We start from the raw sequence: 23,603 nt of genomic DNA on the forward strand, positions 1-23,603 counted from the left end.
ACATTATGAGGGTTAAAAATAATGAGACAAAGAAAGACCCGAAACGGAACAAAAACAAAACAACACATGTGCCTTATTCAGTCTGCTTTGAGCCAGTAACCGCTCTCAACTATAAAAGGTTACTGGGGAAAACATAAAACAAGCAAAACAGCGCTAATGTTTACATATTTGAATATAATCAGAAACAATCCAAAAGGTTGGCGGGAATAATTAGTATCAGTTGCGGCATTAATCAGCACAACTATACTTTTAGTAAGGAATGGCAAAAAAAGAACTGAAATAATAATACAACAACTGCAGTCTCTTAAGTAATTGAAACATGTATTCCCACTGACAATCAATCTTAGCACTTATTTTGCAGGACTAGCCAGAAGCCCCAAGGACCATTTGTCATCTATGAAATGCCAACAGATATTTAGAATGCAGTCATGTCATTTATTCTACTTTGTACTCATTCCCACACAGACAAGCATATTTCCTTTTCCCCCTTTTTTTGTTTTTAGGAAGAGCAAACAAGAAAAATATTTGGCGGGGGTGTGGGGAGAGAGGGAGGGGGAAAAAAGTGCTGAGGGCTCTCGAGACGGCTAGCGGAACAAGGTCACTCTTATCAGACACAGTTTGAGAAATCCAGTGTATCAAGGTCTACCCTCGATGTGCCTTTCTTTCTTTAAGCAGACTGAAGAGGTTAAAACAATATCAGCGGTAAGATTGGTGAGGTAAAAAAAATGGCATGTTGACAAAACAAATTCCAAACAAAACAACCGTCCAAATAAAACTCTGAACCAAAGTAAAAGTTACAGCCAAATAGTAAAGGGAATGTTGTATTAGGAACACGCAAATATGCAGTTTGAGGACACCAGACAGAATTATTTCTTTTTTAATAAATTCATCTAAAGTGTAAAATTGTCATACAGTCCCAGCATGCCATGGGAGACAGTTGATGGGACGAGCTCTTTCAGTGATGGAAGTAAATTCGATGGAATATTCACACAGCAGATCTCGCTTATTATACTGCACATCACCTTGAGCATTCCAAAATCCTGGAACAACCCATTCTGGGATTTCTCTTCCGGCTCAGATCACAAGACATTGCAGGCCGTGGAATATAACTACACGGTCATAACCAAAAGGGAAATAATAGTGCAATTAAGATCGGCTGGTTTGGCGCAGGTTGGCAAAGCGAGGCTGGAGAGTCATTGCAGAACAGAAGGCAGCCATTTGGCCCATCGAGTCTAGGCCAGCTCTCCGTAAAGTAATCCAGTCAGTCCATTCCCCATCACCTCCACCCCCGCTTTAATCCCTCAATTTATTTCCCTCGAGCGCCCAGCCTATTTAATGATCGATTGTCTCGACTTCCTCCCCACCCTCACAGTGATTGCCATACACTTTGCAGAAGGTTTTCCTTCACATCCCTCCCTGTGTCTCTTTTCCAAAACCCTAAATCTGAGTCTTTGCACCATCAGAAAACCATAGAATCCCAACAATGCAGGAGGACATTCGGCCCATCGAGTCTGCACCAACTTTCTGACAGAGCATCTTACCCAGGCTCTCTGCCCCGCCCTATCACTGTGACCCCACCCATTTATCCCACTAATCCACACATCTTTGGATGCTAAGGGGCAATTAAACATGGCCAATCTAACTAACCTACACACCTTTGTGCTGTGGGAGGAAACCGGAGCACCTGGAAGAAACCAACGCAGACATAGGGGAAAAAGTGCAAACTCTGTACAGACAGTCACCCAAGGCCAGAATTGAACCAAGGCCCCTGGCACTGAGGCAGCAGTGCCACTCATCGTGCTGCCGCTATAATGGGAAGAGCTTGTTATTGTTTATTTTAGCCAAACTTATCATAATCTTGTAAACCTCCATTAAGTCTCCCGCCTCAATGTCCTGTCCTCCAAGAAGAATAACTCCAGCTTCTCCCTGCAGTTAAAATTTCTCATCCCTGGAGCTATTCTGAGAAATCTCCCCCATGAACCCTCCCAAGGACCTTCACATCACTCCAAAAAAAAAAGTGTGTGCTAACCAGGAGTTATCTCAGACCTTGGTCTAACGTAATACGCTTCCTGCAAATGTGCTTAGCCTTCCTTACTTTTATAACCTCCCCTGTTCTACACCTTCCACTTTAAGTTCTTGCTGGAGTTGGAACCAAAATGGCGAAGATGAGGTTTGGATTTGTAAAAACAAATTAGACCAATCAATACACACTTGGTATAAATTTGCCTGGCAAAATCGGATAAGATAATAAGAAAGGTATGCTGTATAAATTTACAACAGAATAACACTTCATTTTCTCATTCAATAGCTCATAAGTTCATGTAAATTCTTCAAATCCAATCTGGTTTCACTTACTGTACTGTGTATACACAGTTACCGAGTTTAGCTCATGGAGTTTGGTGCAAGGTTCATACATCTAATATCTGGTTTGTGCCAAATAGTCGGATAAATGCTTGACAGCAGCAACATGGCAACTGAAAAAAAGGTTTTCCCCGTTTACCCTGAGTCGGGTCAATACGACAACCCTTCACATCCTGCAGCTTGCACTCTTATTGCTGCACGATATCAGACAGTTCAAAAAAAAAGTTTACGTTTTATTTCCAACTAATCACTGCCGGTATCGGTGCTGTGCATGTTCAGGAAGGACGAGCCTGGGTCACACGCCATCAATAGCACCATGTGTTAGCTGGAGCTAGAGGGGACTTTGGACCACAAGGAGATATTTATACAAAGGCTTAGTGCCCAGTGGAAGATACACACACTGCCTAAATCCAATTTCAGCAGCAGCACAGTGCATGTCAGAACTCTATCTAATCAGGATTTAAACATCTGCAACCGGATAACACAGCTGTACATCCACAAACGATACATCTGCGAGGACAATTTCACAAATCTATTTCATCCAGTGGTACAGAAGCCTGTGATCAGCCCAGCTTTAGTTACTGGGATTGGTGGAGGCGGGGTTAATAGGTCCGAAGGAAAAAAATTAATAAATTTCACAACATAAATGCAGTGTGCATTACGTGCCTTGTGTTGGAAAGACATTTTCCCAATAATATAGCTTCCCAATTTACTGCACCCAGGAGTTACTATTCTGACCTGCAGTGGTGATAGCATCCTCAGAACCAGAATACAATTTTAGATTTGGCCAGCTTAAGGCAGTTGATAAATCCTCTAATCTTATACCGGAACGGCCGCTGACAGGAATTTGTGACAGGGTCAATTGGACTTATTTTGAAATCAATGTTAAAAGTTCTCGCTTGGGAACACCCAAGTCAATTTATAAATGAGCAGTTAGAATCACAGAATCTCTCCAGTGCCATTTGGCCCATGTGACATACTATCTTACCCAGGCCCTACCCACCACCCTATCCGCGCAACCACACATATTTCTGATGATCAATCCATCTAACCTACACATCTTTGGACACAAAAGGGCAATTTATCATGGCCAATCCACCTAACCGACACATCTTTGGACACTAAGGGGCAATTTATCATGGCCAATCCACCCAACCTACACATTTCCCCAGACATTAGGCATCTTTGGGGGTAATTATGATTTTTTAAGTGAAGCTGATTCATTTTTCAAAAACCTTAATTCCATGAGCTAAATAGACAGAAAAAGGCTTTGCGTACATGGTTAAATACAGAGAGGTTTAGTTGCCGCAAATTGTAGGGCTTTAATGAAAAGAGCTAGTCCCTTCCCACTGTTCTCCAAAAAACCTCACCAACCTTCCCACTAAAATGAACCAGGGGGACCGGTCATAAAACGGATCCTGCCCATCGCCGAAGATGTCTGATCCTTCTTCGTTGCCCAAGTCTGAGCTAGTATCGTCCACAAAGGCCTCCTCGTCCAGGTCCTCAATTTCGTCTTGCTGCTCATCAGCAAGCTCAGTGATGTCTGAATCTGCCGTGGAGAAGGTGGGCGAGGGCGTGCGATCGGCAAGGTGCTCGTTCACACAGCCGTGGAAAATTGGGGAACTGGAGTACAGTTAAGGGCAAGAAAGGGTTATTTTCCAATGCACAAGTCCAACGCGACTCAAGAGAAAAATGGGTGTTAATGATTATTTCAATCTCTTCCAGCTAGGAAGTAAAACTATATTTGACCAATAATATTTCACTTCCTTTAACAAACATATAAAAGCAATAAAAAGTCAGAACCAAAAGTTGCAAAGCACGTCATAATGAAATAGATCCCTTCTTAATGGCATCATAAATCTCTTCTCTCATTTAAAATAAATACATTTGTTGAGCAGTGACTCACAGCATTAATTTTTAAAATTCTTTAAAAAATTACTTGATGGGATATTTTTGGTGCAGGTTTCGTGTTTAGGAAAATAAACAAAGAACGATGATGGAATAGCTCCCAGCACGTTGTTAGGAAATTCAAAAATACTCTACAATCAGCCAATTACTTTTGCAGCTGCTCACTTCTTATGCAGGTAAACACAGCAGCCAATTTGTGTGAGAACCCAACACAGCAATGAGACAAATGACTGGTTATTTTGTTTATAAGGGGGATGATGTGAGAAATGGGGGGGGGGGCGCGCAAGAAATGGGAGTGGGAGGGTGCTAGAAGGGGAGGGAAGGAGGGAGAGTGAGAGAAAGGGAGGGAGGGAGAAGGAGGCAGTCCAAAGGAAGACAATAAGACTATTTGTGATTAGGATTTGATAATTAGGGGATAACATCTGCAATCATGATTGAAGGGGTCAGTAGGAAGAGTTACCCACTTGGTGCCAGGGTAAGGAACGTCTCAATATAGCTGGAAACAAACTCAATAAGGGAAGGGGGTAGAGCCAGTTGATGTGATCCATGCGTCAAAGGTGGGAGAATTTTCTCCTTTTCCCTTCCTCTGGGTGTTATCCCCTTTTTAGGGGCTACAATGCACAACACCAAGAGGGTTCAATGACTAAAGAATACTGCTCTCCAGTAAACAATTGGGACATGTCTAAGACTCTTGCAGGTTGATTATGCCTTCACAGTATTCCCTCTCTCGGCAGGTAGCTTATTCCAGCTTGGTGCCTTCTCCAAACAATCCAGGGACTGGGACCACACATGTGCACACACACCAGCTGCAGGCTGGGAAAAGTCTATCCTTGACCAGTCATGGGTCGCCAAGAAGAGTGGCACAAAGTTGTCACTTAAGTGCATTCAGACAGACCAAGGCAATTCCCAAATACATGTTTCCTCCCACACTCTAACAGAAGTTGAATGATTTTTGATGCCACACATTCTCAAAATATCCTTCCAAGTTCTGTGGCTTGCTCTTAAAAATTCATCAGGGACACAAACATTTCAGCAGATGGTTGTACGTGTTGCTAAAGCAGCTCTGAGCTGGGAGATCGGAAACCTTAGAAGCCACTAACTCAACTTTAGCAGCTGGTTAATCCTTCTGCATCAGTAGAGGCTCAGCAAATGTCTGCTGCAAATGACAAATACCACATCAGTCTATATATGGCCCAGATATGATGCACCTAAACAGCACTGCATTGGGAATTCTTTCTAATACAAATATTCTTCAGAAAGAGCATGTTTAATGGACTGTGAGTTTCTGATTCTATCCCTTCATTCACAATATTCCAAAAACACTTCAGAAGCTTAACATTTCCCAATGCGAGGGATCAGAGGTGAGCTGGCAAGCTGGATACAAAACTGGCTTGGTCAAAGGAGACAGAGGGTAGCAGTGGTAGGGTGTGTTTCTGAATGGAGGGCTGTGACAAGTGGTGTTTCTCAAGGATCAGGGCTGGGACCTTTGCTGTTTGTAACATATATAAATGATTTGGAGGAAAACGCAACTGGATTGATTAGTAAGTTTGTGGACAACAGAAAGGTTGGTGGATTTGCAGATAGTGATGAGGACCATCAGAGGATACAGCAGGATGTAGATCAGTTGGAGACCTGGGCAGAGAGATGGCAGATGGAGTTTAATCCGGACAAATGTGAGGTAATGCATTTTGGAAGGTCTAATACAGATAGGAAATATACAGTAACTGGCAGAACCCTTAAGCGTATTGATAGGCAAAAGGATCTTGGTGTACAGGTACATAGGTCACTGAAAATGGCAATACAGGTGGAGAAGGTAGTCAAGAAGGCATACGGCATGATTGCTTTCATCTGCCGGGGTACTGAGTTTAAAAATTGGCAAGTCATGTTGCAGCTTTATAGAACTTCAGTTAGGCCACATTTGGAATCACCAAAATGTGTCCAATTTTGGTCGCCACACTACCAGAAGGATGTGGAGGCTTTGGAGAGGTTACAGAAAAGATTTACCAGGATGTTGCCTGGTATGGAGGGCATTAGCTATGAGGAGAGTTTGGAGAAATTTGGTTTGTTCTCACTGGAGTGAGAGAGGTTGAGGGGGAGGCCTGATAGATGTCTACAAGATTATGAGGGGCACGGACAGAGTGGATAGTCAGAAACTTTTCCCAGGGTGGAAGAGTCAATTACTAGGGGGCATAGATTTAAGGTGCGAGGTGCAAGGTTTAAAGGCAATGTACAAGGCAGATTTTTTACACAAAGAGTAATGGGTACCTGGAACTCGTTACTGGGGGTAGTAGTGGAAGCGGATATGGGATATTTTATGGGGGGGATGCGTCTTGACAAGTACATGAATAGGATGGGGATAGAGGGATATAGTCCCTGGATGGGTAGGGGGTTTTAGTTAAGTCGGACAGCGTGGTCGGTGCAGGCTTGGAAGGCTGAAAGACCTGTTCCTGTGCTGTAATTCTCTTTGTTCTTTTCTCTTTGACGTTTTATCTGCCATTCCCCCATGTCCAACATGACAGCAAACATGGTAATTCTGGAATGAATATTCCTTTTCAGCTAAAAACTAAATCACAGTCCTTGGTTAATTAAATAAGCTGCAAACTTCTGCCATTGGTGTCTTTGATTTCCATTAAAGGTTGATAGATTACTGAAGACTGCAAGATTGTTTAGCATTTTAAATTCCAATGCATCCTGGATAGATGATGCCAAAATTGCAAGCACTTGATTTGAGAATTTTTTAAAAAACTCACTCATGGGACATGGGCGTTGCTAACTGGCCAGCATTTATCATCCACCCCTAGATGTCCTTGGCAGGCAGTTGAGAGTCAACCACATTGCTGTAGCTCTGGAGTCACATACAGGCCAGAGCAGGTAATGATTGGCAGATTTCCTTCCCTAAAGGGCATCAGTGAGCCAGATGGGTTTTTCTGACAAATCAGCAATGATCATCAGTAGATTCCTAATTCCAGATGTTTTAAATTGAACACAAATTCCACCATCTGCTGTGGAGGGATTCGAACCCGGATCCCCAGAACATGAGCTAAGCTTCTGAATTAATAGTCCAGCAATGAAACCACAAGGCCATGGCCTCCCCTTGCACAACAGAACGACCAACTGACATCCTAGCGTGATTATGAGGTAATCTAATTCAGAGGTCAAGTGGCCCCAGAAATGAAAAACACGAAGTGCACCTCGACCCCTGAAGTGAGGTTTTCCGATGAGGGTCACTTGTCTACCACCATTCTTCATTTTCTTTCCAAAGCTATTCAATGATAGATCTCTAGAAGGTTCCACATCTGATCTTCAGTCAATCTCAGTCGTCATTGCAAAAGTGGTGCTGCCACTGTCCCCAGCCTTCCTTGGTTGGGACCAGGACACATTGACCAGGCTTCTAATGACTGATCTCTGCGAGACACATGCATTCACAAATCTGAAGTGAGGGCAAGTCTGGGCTATGACGTCCCTGAAGTCAAATAATCTTTCCTAAGCACATTCAATCCTCAGACAGGAGACCAGGTGAGCATGTTGGGGGCGTGAGGTGGGGAGGAGTGGATTTGAGAGAAAAATAATGTGCGTTCAAGGTGAGAGATTCTCAGTGTCATGCAATCAAAAGCATTTCTGTTTTAGGATAAAAGCAAATTACTGGATGCTGGAATCCGAAACCAAAAGAGAAAACGCTGGAAAATCTCAGCAGGTCTGGGCAGCATCTGTAAGAAGAGAAAAGAGCTGATGTTTCGAGTCCAGATGACCCTTTGTCAAAGCTAAAAGGCATAGAAAGTGGGAGATGTTTATACTGCAGGGTGAGGGAATGAAAGATGAGTCAGTCACAAAACCAAGGGGAAAGGCTGCTAATGGCAGCCCATAGAGAGAGGAGAGACTCTTCCCGCTCAGAAAGGATAGTAGGACTAGGGGGCATAGCCTCAAGATAAAGGGGGGGCGGTTTAGAACAGAGTTGAGGAGGAACTTCTTCACTCAAAGGGTGGTGAATCTCTGGAATTCTCTGCCCGTTGAAGTGGTGGAGGCTGCCTCGCTAAATATTTTTAAGACGCGGGTTGATGGGTTTTTGATGAGAGGGGGGATTAAGGGTTATGGGGAGAGGGCGGGAATGTGGAACTGAGCCACGACAGATCAGCCATGATCTTATTGAATGGCGGGGCAGGCTCGAAGGGCTAGTTGGCCTACTCCTGCTCCTATTTCTTATGTTCTTATTACACTTTTAATTCTAAATTTTTACTGAACTCAAATTTCACCATCAGCCATGGTGGGATTCAAACCTGGGTTCCCACAGCATTACCCTGGCTCTCTGGATTACTAGACCAGTGACAATACCACGTACGCCACCACCTCCCCACAGTGGTTTCATGATTACCATTACCGACACTAAGCTTTTCATTCCTGATTTCGTAACTTAAATTTAAGTCATCCCAGCTGCAGTGGTGGGATATGATCTCATAGCCCCGGGTTGTTGGAATAGCCCCCTGGATTGCCAGTTCTGTAACATAACCACATTGCTGCCTTTCCATTGCTGTGTTGGTGCTAAACCGGCTGTGAGCCCACACCCACCAGAACCCGGGGGCAAGATGTTCTCAAGTCATTTCAGATTAGAGTTTGTGGTGAAGGTGAAATCTCAGTCCGCTAATCAATCATCATCTATAGGAACACCCAAAAACAATGTTCATCTTTCCTGGCCAACCAGAGTGTGTCATGCAGTTGATAAATGTTTCAACAGCTGTAACCTGCCATAAATTTAAGCGACAATCCATGGTTTGCTAAGAAAACAACTGTCAATATGAATTATACATTAACCCAAGAGGTGCAACATTATCAAAAAACAATGGTTCCATGGGCTAGAGTTTAATTCCATCACATTCAATAATCAGACTCAATGCTTGAAGGAATGTAGCTTCAGAATTTAAAAAATACAAACCTGAAAGTAAACCAAACAATTTCAGTAGGTTTTTATTTGGGCTTGGGTTGGGGAGGGAGGGGTGGAATTATATTCCATGCATTTATCAATTACACAGGATTGCTTGATTGGACTTGTTGATGTCGAACCTGTAACAGGAATAAGTGCGCTGCGGAAGGAAAAATCGGTGTAAAATCTCCAATAAAAAATATATCTATTTCATCTGTATGTTGGAGGTCTAAGCTCTGCAGCTGCTGCCATCACTGCCACATGGTTCTGACGTGAAGGAAAAACACTGACATACCTTCCCACGAGTTTAAACCAATGGAAGCGGTCATAGAACGGGTCACTGCCTGTCATCATGCTCTCACTGTCGTCCTGCGTGGCGGAGGCCATTTCTCCAGCGCGATCATACATCTCACGCATTAGTTCCAATCTCTGCCTGCACAAACAAAGTTACACTTGTCTAGAATGCACACTCCGTGGTTAGAATGCTGCAATGTTTTGTGCGGCTTTCTTCCGAGCTTTTCCCTTCACAAAGACATTGGGGGAAGATTGAAGTTTATCTAACTGCGTGCACGTACAAATGTTGCTCAACTAAGAGATGGGGAGATCATTTGTCTACACTTTGATTCCCTAGGCATCAATGCAGATTGGGCCAAGGAATGAACAGCAACACAAGCCAGAGCCAGCAGCTCACTGACAGACATATTAAGCTACGTACTGGATATTCTGTAGTATACACTGGTAGGAACATTCTCTCTCCCTTTCCACTCCAGTAAAGCAAAGCAAAAAAAAAGGCAGCAACGAGGTAATTCCCAAGAAGAACGAGAGAGGAAATTTTAATGAAGTCTATGCATCAATTGTTTAGGGATTGGGACTAGAACTAAACAATCTAAAGAAATTAACATTAGGATTTGAGTTGCAAAGGAAAAACGCAATGTTTTCCTACATTTTCCCTCAAGTTCAAAGGAGATGTGAGGGGTAAGTTTTTGTACACAGAGCATGGTGGGTATCTGGAATGCAGTGCCAGGTGTGGTGGAAGCAGATACAATAGGGGCATTTGAGGGGCAGGGACCAAGGATAGGTAGGGAGATTACTTTAATATGGCGTCATACTTGGCACAGCATCATGCGCTGAAGGGCCTGTTCCTGTGCTGTACGATGTTCTGAGTGTTGGTCCTCCAGAGAGTGACAATGGGGAATTAGTTGTAGATAATAAGGAAATGGCAGATGAGATGAGCACATCACACAATAACTCCAGATCAAATTTCCTATTTTAGTTGGGGAGTAAATTCTTCAATACAATCAATAGTTTGAAATAAACAACAATGTGGCAAAGTAGATGTGAGGGTTGAATAATTTTTGTTTATAAGCCTCTTATCTCATTCCAACCTCTCAAAGCAGTTCATGGAATTAAACACTCCTCGTTAGTAGCCAATGGCACGGCTATTTTGTGTGGCACATGGCCCCACAGAGCACAAGGCAGCGCATACTGCAAAATCTTGCAACTCCACCTACACGAATCCAAAACCCCACCCCATTCGTCTGTAACCTGGCACCACATAGTGGAGACTAATGGATTAGATATATTTCTCTAAAAGCAGGAGTCTCAGACACAAGGAAGGTTATTTAGCAGGAAATTATTTCATCTTTAGTAGGCCGTTACTAAGGTCAAGAGAAAGGTGTTTCAGTTGCACTGTAGACAGCAAACCCATACACCATTAAATAGCAGAAGATTTGGAACTCTCCCATTAATTGTGATATCATGATGCACTGTTGGAAGTGCTTTCTAGAAATAGATTGTTAAAGCAGTCAGAGTCCCAGAGGTTTACAGCATGGAAACAGGCCCTTCAGCCCAACTTGTCCATGCTTCCCTTTTTTCTTTTAAAACCCCTAAGCTAGTCCCAATTGCCCGTGTTTGGCCCATATCCCTCTATAACCATTTTATCCATGTAACTGTCTAAATGCTTTTTAAAAGACAAAATTGTACCCACCTCTACTACTACCTCTGGCAGCTCATTCCAGACACTCATCACCCTCTGTGTGAAAAAATTGCCCCTCTGGAACCTTTTTATATCTCTCCCCTCTCCCCTTAAAACCTATGCCCTCTAGTTTTAGACTCTCCTATCTTTAGGAAAAGATAATAGCTATCTAGCTGATCTGTGCCCCTCATTATTTTATTGACGTCAGTAAGATCACACCTAAATCTCCCAAGCTCCAGGGAAGAATGTCCCAGTCTATCCAGCCTCTCCTCATAACTCAAGCCATCATGTCCCGGTAGCATCCTAGTAAATCCTTTCTGCACTCTTTCTAGATGGAGAACAACTAGTCTAGTTGTTCCCAGTCTAGGAAATATAGCATCTTGGTTACAGAAGACACTTCAACCCAATTCTAAAATGGGGTACTGTAACATGCAACATCATTAGCATGCCCGAAGGTTGGGCAAGTATTCAAGACATCCTTACTTGAGTTTCTCCAAGGACCAATAATGCGTTGCACCATTCTTCAAGTCTTGTACCTCCACCGCAACAACAGTTCTTGGGAATTGCTGAGCTTCCCGATCAGATTCCGACTCAACAGGGAGCAATTCGGGTGGAAGCGGGGAGTAGAGTGTATCTGTGAGCAATACGAACTGAAACTGCACCTGAATACAGAAGTGAGGGGGGAGAAGGGGTCAGTGTTGGAGAAAACAAGTCAATCATGAATCTACCAGCTGGATTAATGTCTCTATTGTGGCAGCTGCTCAACGTCCCCTTCTTTCCCAAATCCAATAACTGAAATAATACACGGTATGATGGCAAAATAAAACACAGCACAAAATGGTCTCCTTTTTGCCTCACAGCGCCAGGGACCCGGGTTCGATTCCCGGCCCGGGTCACTGTCTGTGCGAGTCTGTATGCTGTCCCCGTATCTGTGTGGGTTTTCTCTGGATGCTCCAGTTTCCTCCCACATTCCGAAAGATGTGGTTAGATGCACCGTACCCAAACAAAGCGTGGTGACCAAGGGATTTTCACAGTAACTTCTTTGCAGTGTTTACGTAAGCCTACTTGTGATACTAATAAATAAACTTTAAGGAAAGATGCACTTGCATTTGCTGCAACAGTGGGTAGATTTGAGGAGTTAGGCATTTTTCATTGGTAATGGGTTGAAGGGTTATAGGGAGAAGGCAGGAAAATGGGAACGAAGAGCATATCAGCCATGATTGAATGGCGGAGCGGCTCAAAGGGCTGAATGGCCCAATTCTGATCCTACACCTTATGAACTTATTAAAAGGGGAGGTCACCTAGGTTTACTAGCTTGATTACTGGGATACGGAGATAATCCTGCAAGGAGCGATCAAGTAGGCCAGACATAAATTCACGATAGTTTAGATGAGGTGCAAGGTCATCAAAAAACGAAACTCTCAAGGGGCTTTATAGGGTAGATGCTGGGAGGTTATTTCTCCTGCCTAGCAAGTCCACAACTAGACTGTCACAGTCTCAGAAAATAGAGGCTGCACATTCAGGTCTGAGATGAGGAGAAATTTCTTCACTGGGACACTTGTGAACCTTTGGTATTCTTCACCCCAGAGAGCCTTGGGTGCTCAGTCATCAAGTCTAGGCAAGAGAGACACCAGCAGATTTGTAGATGCTGATGGAATAGCGCGGAAAAATGAAGCAAAGTAGACGATCTAACTGAATGGTGCCACAGATTCAAAGGGCTGTGAGAACTACTCCTGCTCCTATTTAATTTATATACAGTATGAAAATCCATCATCATATTATGCAAAGTGTGTCATAATCTGCAACCAACATGGATGTTAAACCTCAGTATGACATTCCCCTCACAGCATTCTGCAAATTAAAACTTAATGATCTGGAAGATGGAACTGAGGGCACAGTTACTAAATTTGTGGATGACGCAAAGATACGTAGAGGGACAGGTAGTATTGAAGAAGTAGGGAGCTTGCAGAATGATTTGGGCAGGCTAGGAGAGTGGGCAAAGAAGTGGCAGATGGAATACAAAGTGGAAAAGTGAGAGGTTATGCACTTTGGTAGGAAGAATAGAGGCGTAGACTATTTTCCAAATGGGGAAAAGCTTCAAAAATCTGAAGCACAAAGGGACTTGGGAGTCCTGGTTCAGGACTCTCAAAGTTAACATGCAGGTTCAGTTGGCAGTTAGGAAGGCAAATGCAATGTTAGCATTCATTTCTAGAGGGCTAGAACAGCAGGGATGTACTGCTGAGGCTGTATATAGCTCTGGTCAGACTCCATTTGGAATACTGCAAGCAGTTTTGGATCCCATACCCAAGGAAGGATGTGTTATAGCCTTGGAGGGGATCCAGAGGAGATTCACAAGAATGATCCCAGGAATGAAGCGTTTGTTAAATGAGGGGCGGTTGAGGAGTCTGGGTCCATACTTGATGGAATTTAGAAAGGGGGGGGAGGGGAGGAGGAAGAGGAGGAAGAGGAGGGAGCGGAGGGTGGGCAATCTAATTGAAACTTACAGAATGCTGAGAGGCCTAGGTAGAGTGGATGTGGAGCAGTTGTTTCCACTAATGGGAGAGACTAGAATTCGAGGGTACAACTTCAGAGTGAAGGGATGGTCCTTTAAAACTGAGATGAGATGGAATTTCTTCAGCCAGAGAGTGATGAATCCATGGAACTCTTTGCCACTGCGGGTTGTGGAGGCCAGGCCACTGAGTGTCTTTAAGACAGAGATAGGTAGGTTCTTGATCATAAGGGGATCAAGGATTTGGGGAGAAGGTAGGAGAATGGGAATGAATCATACCAGCCATAACTGAATGGTAGAGCAGACTTGATGGGTTGAATGGTCTAATTCTGCTCCTATAACTTATGGTCTTATTAATCGTGAGTTGATGTCCAAGTCACGCATTTGGAAATTTTGATCCAAATCGCTTCTGGTTTGTAGTAACAGACTAAGCTTGACAAAGGTATGTTCGGCCTCTAAAAATCCAAAACAGCTAGATTTGTCTCTCTGTAAGAGTTTAAACCTTAAATACGAGTTAATTATGCATGTTCCTCCATCCCCTAAAACTGGTGATTAATTATGTTGATCAGTCCAACACAGTTTTTATACCTCTATCAGGCAGCACTAACACCAGTACATAATTGAAGAGAAACATCAGCACTTTTTTCCCCCGACATCAGCTCTGTGGAGCAATAACCTTTTGTCGAGTAGCTTCAGAGATTTTTTCTGAAGAGTACATTCTAGACCAGAATAGCACAAGCTGTCAGCACAAGCCCAGAACATTCAGCAGCAGCGCAGGCTGAAGGCCAACATTTTTGAGCAGTCAACAGGGGTTTCAGTTTAGAATTGATTTAATTTGAACAATGGTATTAGGACAGTTCACAAAAGGCATTAAAAATGTAATGAGGGAGTTAACGCTACAGAATGGCGCACAACAACAGTACATGCAGTACCTTTTTCTTCAGCTCAACGCTAATAGCATTAGCCTCCTTTAGGTAGACAGCATTTCCCCAAAGTAAGTCACGCAAAGACGTAAACTGGTGATACTTCCATTTCCTGAATGCCCACTCAGCCAGCTCGTAATCACGTTGGGTCCAGGGGGCTATGGAGGCAAACCAGAATTCACACGGCATTTAGAACAGAAATTTAGCTGAGGCCATTAATAACTAAACAGTGGAAAACCATTAAACTGCTAGCTCAGATCTGGTAACAACTTTTCACAATCACATATCAATCAATTTATTTGATATTCATTTCGCGGGAACAGAAAGTAGTCTCACAACACCAAGCTGAAGTCCAACAGGTTTAATTGGAATCACAAGTTTTCAGACCCATTGCTTTTTCATCAGGTGAATAACTCGCCTGAAAAACCTGTTGGATTCGAAGTCGGTGCTCTAAGACTTCTTATGGTGCCCATCCCAGTTCAACACCGGCATCTCTGTATCATATTTAGTGGGAACTTCAAGATCAATGATCATTTTTGCTAATTTTGTTTTAAACCCAGCAGAAATCGCAGCTTCAATATTCCACAGAAACCATAGAACTAAGTTCTGCATAGTAACGTGACACTTGGGGACTGAGTTTTATGACTCTGGTGATGACACTGCTCATTGCCGTCAACCCCCCATCTCCCTTCCCCACAACCAAGAGCTCAGTGCCTGCAATCCCACTGGGAGCAGTTGTCGCTGTTGGTAACACAGTGTACCCCACAGCAGTGAGGGCAGCTCCAAAATGAAGGCAAATGTACAGGGGCTTGCTGGGGCCCAATCAGACAGGTCCTGGGGACAGGGGTCTCTACAATGGATGTTCTGCAAGTCCAATCATGAGGGCCACCCCACAACTACCCGCCCACAAGGAAGCAGTCAGCTTTTACTGGGTGGCCTGCCCATGTGGCATAAGGCCACCCGCCTCATTTTTAAGAACATAAGAAATAGGAGCAGGAGTAGGCCATCTAGCCCTTCGAGCCTGCCCCACCATTCAATAAGATCATGGCTGATCTGTCGTGGCTCAGTTCCACATTCCCGCCCTCTCCCCATAACCCTTAATCCCCTCTCTTACCAAAAACCCATCAACCCGCATCTTAAAAATATTTAGCGAGGCAGCCTCCACCACTTCAATGGGCAGAGAATTCCAGAGATTCACCACCCTTTGAGTGAAGAAGTTCCTCCTCAACTCCGTTCTAAACCACCCCCCCTTTATCTTGAGGCTGTGCCCTCTAGTCCTACTATCCTTTCTGAGCAGGAAGAGCCTCTCCATCTCTATCCTATCCATCCCATTCATCATCTTATATGTCTCAATGAGATCTCCCCTCATTCTTCTAAACTCTAACGAGTACAAGCCTAGTTTATTCAGCCTCTCCTCATAGTTCAACCCCCTCAACTCCGGCATCAGCCTAGTAAACCTCCTCTGCACTCCCTCCAAGGCCAAAATATCCTTGCGTAAGTGCGGCGACCAAAACTGCACATAGTACTCCAGCTGCGGCCTCACCAGTGCCCTGTACAGCTGCAGCATGACCTCCCTACTTTTATATTCAATCCCCCTCGCTATGAAGGCCAGCATCCCATTAGCCTTCCTGACCACCTGCAGGCTGGGTTTTTGCGACTCATGCACAAGGACCCCGAGGTCCCTCTGCACCGTCGCCTGCTGCAGTTTTTTGCCACGTAAGTAATAGTCCTTCCTACCATTATTCCTACCAAAGTGGACCACCTCACATTTGCCAACATTAAATTCCATTTGCCAGTTCCTGGCCCATTCGCCCAGCCTATCTAGATCCTTCTGCAGACTCTCCACACCCTCCGCACAATTTGCCATTCCACCAATCTTGGTGTCATCAGCAAATTTCGACACCATACACTCGGTTCCCTCCTCCAGATCATCTATATAAATGGTAAAAAGCTGAGGCCCCAGCACCGACCCCTGGGGCACTCCACTAGTCACCAAATGCCAATCCGAATAGCACCCATTGACACCTACTCTCTGCCTCCTATTTGACAACCAATCCTCTACCCACGCTAACACCCTACCCCCAACTCCATGCCCCCTGACCTTCTGTAACAACCTCTTGTGAGGCACCTTGTCAAACGCCTTCTGAAAATCAAGACCGACCACATCCACCGGCTCTCCTCTATCCACCGCCCTAGACACATCCTCATAGAACTCCAATAAATTTGTCAGACACGACTTCCCCTTAACGAAACCATGCTGCGTCTGCTCTGTCAAACAATTCTCAAGATGCCTCGCTATTTTCTCCTTGATCACGGATTTCCACTCCAAACACCCCCTCACTCCCTACCCACATTTGCTGGTAGCAGTTGAGTTCCTTAAACATTCTCCCAGTAGGAAGGCTATCTTTGCCCTTTCCCAGCCCTACCTGAATTTAAGGGAATAGGCACCCTGACTTCTCTCCCAATTCTGTGATCACCACTGCCTCTGAGCCCACTCCCTAGGGAGATTATAACTTCACCTTATGTGCAACACCAGAACTATATGGTCCAATCAAATTGTAAGACGCAATGGGGGAGGAGAAACAGTATGTAGCACATTGTACTCCAAGGATCAACTCTGGACAGAAAGTGAAGCTGACCAATGTGAAATTGAAGTGAATAGATTCCTAGGGAATAGATGTCCTTTGGGACCAGCCTGCTCAATGGAAATGGCCTTTCCCAATCTTGTACAATTCTGTGCCCCAACAAATTGAAATAGATCAGGGAAGGTTAAACATTAGTTGTTATATTATTAGTTAAGTACATCTAGTTACGGGTCACAAATGCATCTGGTCCCCTGGAGTTTGCCTGAATAATTTAAGGAGCGTTTGCCCAGTGATTTTCCACAGATTGGCTATGCATTTTCACCTCCTTCAGAAGTGTGCATTAGTGATGATTGAGGAAAGGCAGTGCTGAAGATTTTGCCACCTGACAGAAGGCAAGATTGACAAGCTTAGTATTATTTTTCTACTCTTTCTTCCAATCTAAAGGCTCGACAGGGCTGAACCGCTCACGTCTTCGATGCAGGATGAATGTGAAGACTTTTTTCATTCCCAAAAAGAGTGCGGGATTGTAACCATTCCAGCCTTGATCAGTGAACAATTCATGATGGCATGAAGATGCAGCAAAGTATCTATTCCATCAATCTCCCAGAGCAATCTAGCTGAACAGTGTGGCATTTCATTTAATTACTCAACAGGATTGCAACAGGATCCCATTGCCTTTGAAAACTTGTCCAACGTTCTATCAGTCGACTAAAGGGAAAGTTGACAAGACTCATTTTACTATTGTTCAGCTTGAATGCGCTGAACACCGACTATAGTTGCTTGACAGACTGTCTTGTTAAAATGTGAAAGGGCTTTATGATTCTGTAAAGGTAAGCTTTAGCAGGAGATTCCCAGAATAGAATAACAAAGAGTGCAGACACCAGACATAACAAAGAGGTGTCACTAAATGTATTGTGTGTCATGTTTTAAGGACAGCTGTACTTCTTTGGTGTTTTCAGTGAGGCTTTATTGAACTGCCTGGATCATGGCTGACCCCAGATATTATCATATGGTAGAGGTTACATGCCAATGGCAAGCCAGGTACTACACTTCGTATTGGTAGTATTTCAAAACCCAAACATCCCCCTTTCCAAAGGTCCAACTTTCCTGCAATTAAAACACTGCTTTCCCCATGTTAGGCAATCCTCCTTTTCCTCCGCATGATGTTATCCACAGTATGTACATCCTGCACTTTGTTTGTGATTGCTCTACTCTTTCAGCCTGGAATGTTTCTGGGCATAATGTATCTCCTGGTCTCCTTTATCGTATGTATGTTTGAGCTGACATTTCACAACTTCCACATTTGGACATACATCCATCACTTTCTTTAGTGTTAGTTTCTCATCTTTCTGTAGGCCTGCTCTCACTAAGAGGCTTTGCATGCCGAAAACTAATGTTTAATTGGTTCATCTTTTAGCTGGCCAAATTCACATGATTCTGCAAGCCCTATTATTGCAACCAAATATCGTTCAATGGACTCTTTATCACCCTGACACTACTGTTGAACATGATGTGGAGATGCTGGCATTGGACTGGAGTGGGCCCAATAAGAAGTCTCACAACACCAGGTTAAAGCCCAACAGGTTTATTTGGAATCACGAGCTTTCGGAGCGCTGCCCTTTCATCAGGCGAGTATGAAAGCCCCTGCATCATCTTTTTTCAGATTTGAACATTTGTGTGTGCTTTTCTGAGCTGTGACCACTCTGCACCATTTCCAGGGTTCAACAATCTTTATCTTCACACCCTGACACCGTGGCTGGAATTTCCAGTGGCTTCGCACTCACCTGATGAGGGAGCAGTGCTCTGTAAGCTCGTGATACCAAATAAACCTGTTGGCTTTTAACCTAACATTGAGGCTTCTCGTGGTTCTTTAGTGTTGAAGGCATAGCGTTCACATCTAACATTCCCTTAGGGTAGAGTGTCCATTCAAGGCTTTCTAAACCTGTTGTCTTTTCTTTGTTGGTTACATTTAGGAATGGTATGCACTTTGCAGCATTCCCTCCCCAGCTGTGTTAGGAGCGTGGCTATTCTTATCAATGCAAGCTTATTAATCAAGTCTGTTGCAATCTCAGAGTTTTGCCATTGGAAGTGGAAAATTTACTGCAGCCAGTTTACTCACCTTGTATTCGTTTGCAGCCTTTGTTTGCATTTCATTTGCCATTTTCAAGAGCTCAATGCTTTTCTTGAACTCCTTTTTTAGCACCATTTTTTTTTCAGATTTGAACATTTGTGTGTGCTTTTCTGAGCTGTGGCCACTCTGCACCATTTTCAGGGTTCAACAATCTTTATCTTTACACCCTGACACCATGGCTGGAATTTCCAGCTGTCCCCACCCCCCTCCCACCAGGACGGATGGAGAATTTGGCACTCAGCCACATCTCAGTTCACTGCAGCAGGACCGGAAAATCCTGCTGGCTGGAATTCATGTTTCATGTTTAAAGACAATTGCGAGTTCTCAGTAAAAGACTTTATTGAACTGCCTGTATCATCGCTGCCCCCAGGGATTCCTTCATGGTAAAAGGTCATATGACTGTTGCAGGTAGCACACTTTGTAAAGATTGCATTCCAAAACCCAAACAGAATGAATCAGAGTTCACTCTTCCTTTCCAGCCCTATTCCATATTCCATGGGGCAGCACAATGGCTAGCACTGCTGCCTCACAGAACCAGGGATCAGCTGGGTCACTGTCTGCGTGGAGTCTGCACGTTCTCCCCGTGTCTGCATGGGTTTCCTCCGGATGCTCTGGTTTCTTCCCACAGCCTGAAAGATGTGTGGGTTAGAGGTGCATTGAGCAAACTGGCGACGGAGTGTGGCGACTAGGGGAATTTCACAGCAACGTCATTGCAGGGTTAATGTAAGCCTTAGTCGTGACTAATAAATAAACTATACTTTATATGTAATTGTATTTTTATATTTTGTTTTGTAGAAGATGTCAAGAACATTGTGGTTGTGTTTTATAACCAATTTTCTCCGAATATTTTGAATTGGGTTTTAAAATCAGAGAACATACTGACACAAGAGGTGATTAATGAACAAAATCGTGCTGATTAATCAAATTACATCACCTTCTTCCTCCTCTTCCTCCTCCTCTTCCTCAGTTGTTTCTGCGGCCAGCGAACGAGTTTCCACTTGTTTCTGTAAAGCTTCGAGCTTACTTTCATAGTCCTGGCAATAAAGACAGAAGACGTGTAGAAGAAAGGACAACAGCAGAGACCCAACAAAGTTCCGTAAGTCGGGATTCTAAAAGATCAACTGGCCACTGCTCCCAGTACAGGAGTAACATGCTCTATGAGGCAGGATTTGACTTACGCCACAGAGTCAGGTGCAGGTACTTGCCATCATCCAATCTTAAAAATACTGAGTCCATAAAAGTGGCGGAGGGGGAGAGGGGGTGGTTTCTAATTCTTTTACAATGCAATTACGAACATATGGGGTTGGATTCGCTTTGTTGGCTGGATGGCTGGCTTGTGACACAGAGTGACACCAACACTGCGTGTTCAATCTACAAACCAGCTGAGGTTATTCAGCGGACCCCACCTTCTCAACCTTGCCTCTCATCCGAGATGTGATGATCTCCAGGTTAAAACCACCACCAGTCAGCTCTCCCCCTCAAAGGGGAGAGCAGCCAATGACCATGGCAACTTTACCATAATTAGGTATGTATAAAATACCAGCTGCGTTGAAAAAACTAAAGAACAAGTGTTTGATTCAAAGAAAAGACCTGCAAGAAAAGTCTTAAACGCTATGAAGCAGAGTACCTGTAAAATGGCAGTCTCTTTTCCCCTCACTTGCGGGATTAGGTTTTTTTTTTATAAATCAGAGGGCAAGGAATGAGTTGATACAATATATTCCCCAACCATGTGAAAATGGAACAAAAATACAATAGCTACTCTTATAGCAAAGATTAGCACTCTTGAGACTGATGGCCACACAAAGGAACACAGTTCTCCTTAATGCATCATTAAAATAATCTCATGGGTGCAGAAAGGTGAACGCAAGTGGAACCACCGGAATAACTAACAACCAACCCAGTCCGTTTACAGTCACACTATTACATGACGTTTGGACATTAGCATCCCTTCAGTATAGCAACACGGAAATGGCTCCATTATTAATAAAGTTTAATTAATAAGGAATTGGTGTACCACAAATCTGGTGAGGGTTGGGGGGGGGGGGGGGAGATGTTAGTTGATACCAATATTAATCTCCACTGTTGCTTCATCAGGTTGATTAACTTGCAGAGTTAATTACTAATTACAGACTATGGTAATTTTAGTACGTCCACATATTAAAAGTTATACTAGACATAGACAGGAATAGATGTAATTAAGTATTAGAGACACATCTGCTTGGGAGTGGAGGTCGTTTCAATGCCAAGGACACCAACATCCAAATGTATTTTTCTTAGGAGGACAGTTCTAACACTGACACAGCTTGCTGTTCATCCAATTAAATCGAAGGACTCATCGTAACACCAGCTTACTGGTAATCTAGCCGATGGACTATTTTGTGAAACTCAGAACATTAGCTCTTCTTAGTCGCTTCCAAGTTTCCTACATACACAGAATCAAAAGCTCGTACCTGGGACAGGATGAAGGAAAATGAAACAAATTACCTTCAAACGTTACCTTGGGAGGATGCACCATTACTGGACAGCCCCTAGGAGGCGGCGTTTCACAAAGCTGGCAATCCTTTTGTTTAGATATCAAAAGCAGTAGGAATGTAGGAACATAGCAGCAGGAGTAGGCCTTTCCGCCTATTCAGCCTGCTCTGTCATTCCATTAGATCACGGCTGATCCACTTGGCACCATTTTCCTGCATATTCCTTGATGTGATTAATATTCAGAAATCTATCAATTTCTGTCCTGAAATGCTCAATGATTGAACTTTCTTCTGGGGTGGAGAATTCTAAAGATTCATCACCCTCTGAGTGAAGGCATTTCTCCATCTCAGTCCTAAATGGTCTGCCCCTTACTCAGAGGCTGTGTTTTCTGGTTCTAGACTCATCATGATGTGGATGTGCCGGTGTTGGACTGGGGTAAACACAGTAAAAAGTCTGACAACACCAGGTTTTAGTCCAACCGATTTATTTGATAGTAAACGTTTACTATCAAATAAATCGGTTGGACTAAAACCTGGTGTTGTCAGACTTTTTACTGTCTAGACTCATCAGCCAGGGAAAATGTTCTATTTACATCTATTCTGTCAAATCTTGTAATAATTTTAGATTTCAATGTGATCACCTCTCATTCTCCAAAACTCTAGAGAATTCAGGCCAAGTTTCCTCAATCTCTTCTCCTAAGGCAATCTTGTTATCCCAGGGATCAGTCTGGTGAACCTCCACTGTACTCGCTTCATGGCAATTATATCCTTCCTTAGATAAGGATACTAAAACTATATACAGTACTCCAGGTACAGCCTTGGCAAGGCTCTATATAACTGCAGCAAAGCATCTTTACCCTTGCAGTCAAATCCCCTTGTGATAAAGGACAACATACCGGTTCAATTTCGGCCTTGGATCACTATGTGTGTGTGTGTGCGCGCGCGCGCGTGTGTGTGGAGTTTGCACATTCTCCCCATGTCTGCATAGGTTTCTTCTGGGTGCTCTGGTTTCCTCCCACAGTCCAAAGATGTGCAGGTTAGGTGGATTGCCCCATAGTGTCCGGGGGATTAGCAAGGTAAATACATGGGGTCATGGGGATGGGGCCTGGGTGGGATTGTCGTGGTGCAGGCTTGGTGGGCTGAATGGCCTCCTCCTGCACTGTAGGGATTCTGTGATACTATTTACTTTCCTAATCACCAGCTGTACCTGCATGTTAGCTTTAAGTGACTCATGAATAGGGGCATCCAGATCCCTTTGGACCGGATACCATCCAACTTCTCACCACGTGAGAAATATTCTACCTTTTCTACTAAAGTGGGTAACTTCGTGCTTTCATTCCATCTGCCCTTTCACTTAACCCGGCTACATCCCCTTGAAGTCTCCTTGCAGCCTCTCTCAACTCATTCCCATCTGGTTTTGTACCATCAGCAAACTTGGAAACATTACATTTAGTACCAACATCCAAATCACTTATATGGATTGTGAACGGCTGTGGCCCACTAACATAATAAAGCCACAGCTGTGTAAACTTTGGGATTTTGCATCTTGTACCAAGTTGAATTTGCTCTGACGTATAGCGGGGAGCAGGTGGGAAGAATCCATCAATATTAGAACCGGCAATTGGAATTCATTAAGAAATCCCACTCATGTACTGTTTACCAAGGCATCCTTCAAAAATACTTAGGATCCTTTGGGTGAAATCCAGAAACACCCTCACATCATGTATCATAGTTAGGTTTAATTATTTTTTTAAATTCAAGTGTTCAGGATTAATGTTGATAGTTTTGATCTCAGACAGCACCAGCAAAGACACAAGCTGCATAG

The 23,603-nt window shown here is 43.7% G+C and overlaps 1 protein-coding gene across 19 annotated transcripts in view; it reads right to left on the reverse strand.

The window, feature by feature from the left end:
- kif1b (kinesin family member 1B) overlaps positions 1 to 23,603 on the reverse strand; it is a 223,871-nt gene that overhangs the window by 62,395 nt on the left and 137,873 nt on the right. For 14 of the 19 annotated variants that reach the window (XM_080215361.1, XM_080215347.1, XM_080215350.1 and 11 more), the window contains 5 exons: positions 20,242 to 20,341; positions 14,601 to 14,749; positions 11,643 to 11,821; positions 9,480 to 9,617; positions 3,736 to 3,984 (listed from right to left, as the gene is read on the reverse strand). In XM_080215361.1, coding sequence (XP_080071487.1) covers positions 3,736 to 3,984; positions 9,480 to 9,617; positions 11,643 to 11,821; positions 14,601 to 14,749; positions 20,242 to 20,341 — 815 coding nt within the window. The remainder of the gene's footprint in view (positions 1 to 3,735; positions 3,985 to 9,479; positions 9,618 to 11,642; positions 11,822 to 14,600; positions 14,750 to 20,241; positions 20,342 to 23,603) is intronic. The other 5 variants (XM_080215363.1, XM_080215368.1, XM_080215367.1 and 2 more) reach the window with 1 other exon arrangement.

This window comes from Carcharhinus amblyrhynchos, chromosome 30 (genome assembly GCF_965287045.1).
Source record: "Carcharhinus amblyrhynchos chromosome 30, sCarAmb.v2.hapA, whole genome shotgun sequence".
NCBI classification, from domain to species: domain Eukaryota; kingdom Metazoa; phylum Chordata; class Chondrichthyes; order Carcharhiniformes; family Carcharhinidae; genus Carcharhinus; species Carcharhinus amblyrhynchos.